Source organism: Gavialis gangeticus, unplaced genomic scaffold, assembly GCF_001723915.1.
Source record: "Gavialis gangeticus isolate Ggan-Ray unplaced genomic scaffold, GavGan_comp1, whole genome shotgun sequence".
NCBI lineage: Eukaryota > Metazoa > Chordata > Crocodylia > Gavialidae > Gavialis > Gavialis gangeticus.
In genome coordinates, this window is record NW_017729030.1 from 22,279,806 (window position 1) to 22,288,142 (window position 8,337).

Below are 8,337 nucleotides of genomic sequence, written 5' to 3' on the forward strand. Positions count from 1 at the left end.
TTACATTTCTGGAGGTGCAGCTGTAAGATCCAGGAATGCTGATGGCTCTGTTGTGGGGTGTAGTGATTGTGGGGGTGGTGATGTGTTGGCAGATTTTGCATTTCTTGTCATGGCATGGTCTGGATCCATTTGGTGTGTTCTGGGCCTGAGGAAGTTTGCTTCTGGTGATGAGGTTAGCGAGGTTCAGTGCTTGTTTGAAGGCCGGGATGGGTGGCTCTGGGAAGATCTTTTTAAGAGCAAGGTCTCTTTCTAGTATGGGTTGCAATTGTTTGAGGATTTTCCATACAGGTTTGAGGGAGGGTTGATATGTCATAACCAGCGGTGTGCGATTTGTGGGGGGTTTTCTTCTGTACTGCAGCATTTGATCTACAAGCTGTTGCACCCAACCTGGGAAAAATGCTATAACAATGAATTTCCATCAAACTAAGCAAGTTTGGAATTACAATTTTAAAAAATAAGTCTGTATCTCTTAGATACTTGCTCTGTTTTCCTATATTTCCTCAGAATCCAAAGGGGTTTTCTGATCAGGTTCCTTAAGGATTTGGAAAGCATGCAGAACAGAGAAAGTGCTTTTTGTCACTCACGTGCTGTGGAGGAAGGAAAACATAGATACCAACAAGAAGCCAAAAAGAGCTGATTATAGAGCTACCCAGATGGCTTTGTGAGAAAGTAGAGCAGAGAGCACCTTTGCTACTGAGACTCAGAGATGGGTGGGAGCAAGAAAGGAGTTGGAGCAAGAAAGGAAATGCTGCCCAGAGGCCAAGTTTACTCCCTAACCATCACTTAAAAAATTGTCTGTATTCTGTTTTGGCCTGTTACAAAGGATATTAAGTCCTGTGGAGAGTGCACAATGAAGTGCAGCCAAGATGATCGTTTGTTTATGAGGAAAGGCTAAGAAGGGTTATCCTGTTTGAACTGAAGTAGAGAAAATGGCTCAGATAATGGAGTTTGAAATAGTAGAATAAAATAAGTTGTTTTCACTGAAGACAACACACTGGAGTGCGAGTTAAAGCAAATAGAAGTCCATTCAGAGCTGTTCCTTTTTAAAAGAAGGAATGGAAAATATGGGAGACTGTTTGTATCTCATAGTGAGTGACATAATGACCCAGCCAGACATCCAAGACAGCTGCCACACACGGGGGCAGCAGTAATTTCCAGTTACCACCACCGCTGCAGCTAAGATCACATGGCTGGTTTTTTCATTCCCCTACTTTCCCCACAAGTCAGCACCCAGGGTGGCTGTCCTGGTCCCCCTACCTTTGTTATGCCACTGTTCCTAGGATTAACCTGGGGTGCCAGGTTATTGGGACAAGATTCTTGAAGAATTAATGTGAGTTACTGGATGTCATAACTCACAAGATCCCACAAGTCATCATGATTGGATGGTCCCCCGTTAGTGCTGTGGCCTTTTGAGAGAACAAGGCCATGTGTAGATGCAATGAGGTGTGTGTGCACAACACTTTGAAGTGGGCTAAATGCTTTTGCACCGCTTTAATGGTGTCGGTGTTTGCACACCTCGGCAGCACGTTGCACATTAATTCCAGCCGCTGTAGGAAATCCAGTGGCATAATGCGCCTTAAATGACTTAGGGTGTAGCAAACTAAAACTCCTTCAAGGAGGTTTAGTTTCTGCTCCTACAGCCTCGAAGTGAAGCACCAGGCTCTGTGCAGCTCAGGGGCTCTGCAGGAAGCCCTGCAGGCAGCCTGGCAGAAGCCCAGGAAAGCAGGCTCTGCCCAAGAAAAGCAACAAGCCTGATTCCTGCCCCCCGCCCCCAGAGCCTGCCTGCCTGCCTAAGGTGCGCAGGGGCCCAGTGCTTCCCTCAATGGCTGCAGTGCTCCCCCCCGGGACCGCCCAAGCTGGGTGCCTGTGGGCGGGTGCTGCCAATGGGGGGGCGCAGCTGCTGTGGAGGGAAGCACCAGGCCCTCCACCCCCCCACCGCCCAGGGACTGCTTCGCCTGCCAGAAGCTTACCCTCCCCTCCCTGCCCAAGAGTCAGGTAAGCCAGCGGGGTGTGTGCACGACACAGGGATTTAATCAGCCCTAAATTGAAGCAGTGTTTTTTAAAACCCACCGCTTCAATTTAGGGCCCCCGTTTCATCTACACACACACCAACATTTTAATAGGATATTTTTAAATAGCACAGCAGTTATTAGTGAGGGTAGGAACATGAAGCATTTTTCCTTTGTTAAGAGCTTCTCAGGAGTTTAGAATATTGTGGCCAAGGGGGGGGAAATGCCTCAATTAAAACTCAACAAGAAAGACAAAAAAACCCAGTGGCTTGTTATTAGATCAGATGTATGCCTGTGAATGGAAACACAGAAGGAACTTTCCTGTCCTGCACAGGTCTGTGGGAAGGAAGAAGGCAGAGTCTCAGCTCTGTCCTAAAATACGCTATTCTATGCAGCTGGACCAGCATGAAAGGGAAAATAAGCAACCAAAATGGTTGGTGCACATCTTTTCCCTTGCTGGAACAAGGAGGAAATGGGGACCAGATGGTATCTCTCAAACTGGCTATAAAGCCTCTGTAGCTCAGCCCTCGGGGTTTCCCCTAACATTGGGGGAAGTCCCTGACAGGTGTGGAGTTGGCATAGCTGGCTGGACTTCTCTCCTAGGAGCTCGTGGTACATGATGCATGCCAGGTTGGTTCAAGGGAAAATGGGATTGTGGCCAATACAGTTAGATTACAGTTACTGAGCTGCCAGAACAGGCTATAGGGACTATTTGCAGCTGAAAGCAGGCTCAGGCTATCCACAGGCTGCTATAACCTGTGCCTTAGCAAGTGCCAGAAGTCTCCCAGGTCTGTGCAAGAAGCAGATCGGTGAATTAGAAATTTTCCTTTATTTACAATGTAGCACAGGATGGAGTCATTATTTTATAACTTCATACACTCAGTAGGATTGGCAATGACTTTAAGAGGAATTTGTATGCAGAACATCTACAGAAGTAGGAAAAATGCGGTTCAAATTTTCCTGGAGAAGATATCTGATTCTACTGTACTGGATTTAGTATAAAAATAAAGGAGACTTTTTCCATCATAAGAATATATATTCATCCTTTATTTGGTAATAATGTACATGACGTTCTTTAGCGAGTTAGTAATCTGAGACTTAAATATGTATTTGATCAACTCTTTTTAGCTGCTAGTAATTATTCACAATGTATCTCTAGTAGGAATCATAGCAAAATGAGAATTGAAGTCTGTGATGTTTTTTTCCTCTTATTGACAATACTTCATATATTGAAAATGATTTATTATGATACATTCCATCTATTTTTTAACCTCACCTCTATAGCATTCTTAAAATTATAGTGATATTCCCCGCAGTGGAAAGAATAATACATATTTCCCCTGAACTGGTAACCTTTTGAAGTTCTCTTCCTTTTTTCTTCCCGTGCAGTGCTGAAGTTGTTGGCAGGTAAGGAATTGCTAGGAGGTGAACTCATATTATAAATGTCAGAGGTCAGAACAGGTGTAGAAAAGAAAGAAGCTGCCAAGAAAGAAAGCTAACCTTTTTTGTGGAAACATTCCAATTATATCTTTATTGAGAACAACAGTCCTATTGTTGGTTTGCTCATGTTTTCAGAACCAAAAATAAAGAAAACTTGAAAAGGTTACATATTTGGCAGAACTGTGAATTATGTCTTGCCTAACAGGAGTATTCCCATTTATAAAAAAATAAATTAGGTCCTGCCTTAAAAGTGAAGTCGTCGTGATAAATTCTCCCTTTGTGAACCTCCTTATCTTTCTGAAGTCATATAAAATGAAGTCCAAAGTTGCATTGCAAGCCAAGAAGTAGCACAAAATGGTACTCATTAAACAAATTTTACTGTGAAGCAGAATGTTCACTTGTTACAAAATATCAGCCTGAGAGTTTGTATAACAGGAACAGTGTACTAATTTTTGTATGGCAGCAGTCTGGAGAATTCAGTGCTTTGCTGCCTGTCCATATAGTCATAATGTGCTCATCAACATAGTGTCTGAGCACCCAATTCTGCATCTCCTATGAGGTTTTGCACAGAATCATGTGGGCATCCTGACTGAGAAGACTCGCCTGAATAAGAACTGTGTATTTTGGGCTTTAAGAAAACAAACTATGGGCTAGTTTATGAGCTGTTATTAAAGTGAGCAAAACTTTTCATTGAAAATATGACATGTATAATCTATTGAAAATGTTGTCTTGCTGCAAATATCTTTTCCTCATTTCTACATTTAATTCGACCTTGTGTTCAGTGTGTGAGGTAATATGTCTACTGTAGACATTGTCAAAAGATTTGTTGCATCAAATAACAAGAATTTAGGGTATTTAATTACTCTATCTGCCATAAGAAGAGCTTACAATCTATAAATCTTGTATAAGATACTATTGGTTGGTATACACAATATTTTTCAGATTAGTTCTCTGCCATACAACATTAAATAACAACATAAATATCACAGTATTTTTAACACACAAAGATCAGACATCCTCTTGATTTCAAACCAATTCTCTCTTCCTTTAATATAGGGTTCATCTCTTTAATGTTTACTTCCAGCTCCTACTACATATGTATTTCATATGTAATGCCATTTTCCCACTCCTCTGTCTGTCTGTACACCTCTAATAAAGGTACTGTGAATATTACACAATTCAATAAAATATGGGCAACTTTCTTCCAGACCAGTTCCCAGTGAATAGTACTCTAACTCACAAATAGTCATGTTGATTTCACTGAGTTCATTTGAAGAGGGATGTTTTATGCAATGAAAAAATGGCAGAATTTGTCCTTAAGTGAACAAAACCCCTTCTTGGTCTAAATGAAGGTAGCATACAAAAGCAAATATATTATATGTCTGGAGTGCCACCTAGTGACACAATGAGAGTGTGTTATTTCTTTCCATTTTTTTTTATTATTAAAGATCAGTATCTTCATGACACACTTGTCCAACTATGGGAATGACCGTTTGGGGTTGTACACCTTTGTGAATCTGGCCAACTTTGTTCAGACGTGGACGAACCTGAAACTGCAAACTCTGCCTCCGATTCAGCTGGCTCACAAATACTTTGAGCTCTTCCCTGAGCAGAAGGACCCTCTCTGGCAGGTAGGGTTGTTAAAGAAGAGATGAACAAAGAATATTTTCTATTAATTGTAAAGAATTTTTTTAACAACCCATTCAATAAAAGTATGATACTTAATAGCTTGCTCCATAAACTAGCCTGCTGCTGCTGCTCCTTCTTTCATACGGCATCAGATATCAACTTCCAAATCCGTAAGCCACTGTCTGGTATTATAGCTCAGTGTTGTAGTTCCAGCTGCCCCGTCTGGTCACTTGTAAATATTGTAGCTTTCAGTTAAGTGCTGTGATGTTTGTTGGACATCGCATTCACACAGATGTTCATCTTGTGTAGTGTTGTTTCAAAGCATCCATATCCAGATATATATGTACAATAGTTTTTCTTGATTTAAACATATTTATATACACTTTCCAAAACATGTGAACTCATTTTATTATTGACTGCACCTGATTTTTATAAATACTGTAAAATCTTTATTGCATCATTTACCCATAGCTTGGGTAACTGACTGCATGACTAACAAAGCATTTAAAATACCTGTAAGAAAATGGTTGGTGTTTTGCCATTAAGGAAATTGCTTCCTTTGCCATGTGGAGTAGAAGAGGTGCACATCCTACAAAATGGAAAGAGAAAAAATGGCCATTGGCACCTTGACATTATTGTGGTTAACATCCTGGAAATAGATGAGATAAATTAGAAAGTAATACAGAAGAAATGGCCAAATGAGAAAAGTACCAGTATTGGGTTTTATTCACTGACGGTTATCAAATGCGTTAACTCCATTATCGATTTCTTATAAGTGAGCAAGTAGATACTGCAGTCCACCGACCTTGGAACTAATAGCTATTCAGTGACTCACCTAATGATTAAACATGGTCACAAGGGGCATTTTTGCACATGTAAGCACTGTAGTGCTGGGCACTTTGAAAAGCGCCCAGCGCTGCAACACTTGCAGTTGTATAAGTGGCAAAATGTGTGTCAGCGCAGAGAAAATGTTGGCAGCAGGCTTTTAAACTAAAACACCTCAGAGGTGCTTTAGTTCAAAGGTGCACCACCGCCATTTTCTTCATGCTGACATGTATTTTGCCACTTATACAATTGCATCTGGCACAGCACAGTGCACATCAGCTCACGTGTGGAGCAGACTCAATTAATCAAGTCTGCTCAGAAGCAGTGGATCTCCAGCACATCACTGAATGAAAAGGTAAGTGTATAAATGCCCTGAGAATACAGAAAAACAACTGAAGGAACTAGTGAAGAGTGCAGTTTCTTTTTGCACAATATCAGTGACAATCCCAACATTTCCACATTAAGTTTTTTTTATAATATAGAAAATTTTTATATTTGAAATTATAATTGTTGGGCTCAGTCGGGTATAGCCAGGGGTGAAGTAGTACCAGTCACATTAAGCTCCCCTAACTAATATGGTCCATACATGCACTGTCAGGATTCTCTCTGATGCTGTAGTCCTCCTCCTGCTCCGAATGACCTTGTTAACTGTAATGAAGAGCTCATAGGTTCAGGTTCTTGGTAATAAAGACTCTTCAGGGTTTATTGTCCACAGACAACACCAGGCACTAACATATACCCATTCAGCCATGGCACCAGCATAAAGTAGGGCCCCTAGTTCAATGCAAAGTATTCAGAGTTCCCAGGCCTCCTTTTGTACATCAATCAAAACAATATTTTGTTTATAGTATATACCTCCTAGTTCTAGCAATCACTAAATGTATTAAGGTAATATCATTTACATCTGATTCTTCAGTAGACATTGTGAACTTTCCTGTTTTAGTGTCCTGTACTTATCCATTGTTTTCCTTCCATTGACCTTCTGAGGTTTCTAAAAATTAATAGTCTTAACTTAGGCCATGTATGGTCCACTTTACAAACAGCAAGGCCTATGGCTCAAGCTGTTACTGAGGCCTACTTTGGTTCATTCTGCTAAAAAGTCTCCGGATGATTTCTGTATGCACTGATCAATGGCTGCACCAATCCAGGTTCCAGCAAGTCCTACAGTAATTTCTGCTCAAATATTTTGAAGCTTGTCTAAATATTCACTCACCTGATAAGTTCATTCACTTTACTGTGATGGTTCTTCTTTTGGGTTGGCATGCCCCAAATATTCTAATAAACAAGCTCTACTAAAGTAACCTACGAGAAACACTTTTGAAGCTTTCACACACACATTTTTCCCACTAAATGCTCAACTTGAAATTCACACTGCTATTACTTTCAGACATTAAACATCTATCAGGAAACAGAAAAATACCCAAACAGCAGCTCATATAAAGAACTAGCAGGGCATATATTTCAGATATTTTCACTGAACTGTACCTGAAAGACCTACAGACTTAGAATTACTTGTAATTTTGAACAACTACTGAAAAGTTTTCAGTTTGTATGCAATTCATCTGAGTATGAATAAGTTGTTTACCACTGCTTTAATTCAATTGCACTAAATGATAGCTATTGACAGTATGTACAATTTTCCTATCCATGTCACCAAATTGCATTAGCAATATATTCATTATTTTGGGTGGTGGAATACAGAATGATCCTTTTGTAGTCTAAAAGATTATTGGTTTTCCCCTGCTATAAGGTACATATCACTAAGTGTGTCCGAATTAAGACATTTCTTTTAAATCCTGTATTTGCAAAAAATTCACTTAAATGGGATCAGGCACAGGGAAGGGGTACACTAGCAAGAGTCTTCCATTAAAAAGAGGCTAAGGGCTCAATCTAAAAAAGATTCGGGTACCTAAAATAGGACTTAGGCAGAATTGAAGCACCCAAATCCAAAATTGTGTTCCAAAAAGCCTTTCTCAGCTGTTACCTAATTAAACTCACCAAACCTCTCTGCTCATCAATCCTCACTCTTTGACCATGAAGTTATGCAAGCACCTAGAATTTTGCCTCTTTTAGAAGTCCAGAAGTTCCTCATTCTGAACAGCTTGGTCCCAATCTGCCCTCTAGGTCCATTTCCCTCAGAGGTGGTGCAAGCACCTACTCTAGACTCTTTCAAAAAACATCTGGATACTTTTTTTGTTGGGATCACTTGATCCCAGCTGACTTCCTGCCTATGGCAGGGGCGGGGCTGGACTTGATAATGTCACAAGGTCCCTTCCAGCCCCTAATGTCTATGGAATCTATGAAACCCCACTTTACTGGAAGAAGCAGCATGTTACTTTGACCTGGCTCCGCAACATCTGTATGGATCGGGAGCTTTAGTAGGGCTTTTTGACACTTTTGTCTAAAGCTGATCCAATCAGCTATTAGATAAACG

At 40.6% G+C, this 8,337-nt stretch overlaps 1 protein-coding gene across 1 annotated transcript in view; it reads left to right on the top strand.

Moving 5' to 3' along the window:
* Positions 1-8,337, top strand: part of LOC109301102 (bifunctional heparan sulfate N-deacetylase/N-sulfotransferase 3) — a 176,865-nt gene that overhangs the window by 139,035 nt on the left and 29,493 nt on the right. The window contains exon 8 of the mRNA XM_019522025.1: positions 4,898-5,080. Within this exon, the coding sequence (XP_019377570.1) occupies positions 4,898-5,080 (183 nt within the window). The remainder of the gene's footprint in view (positions 1-4,897; positions 5,081-8,337) is intronic.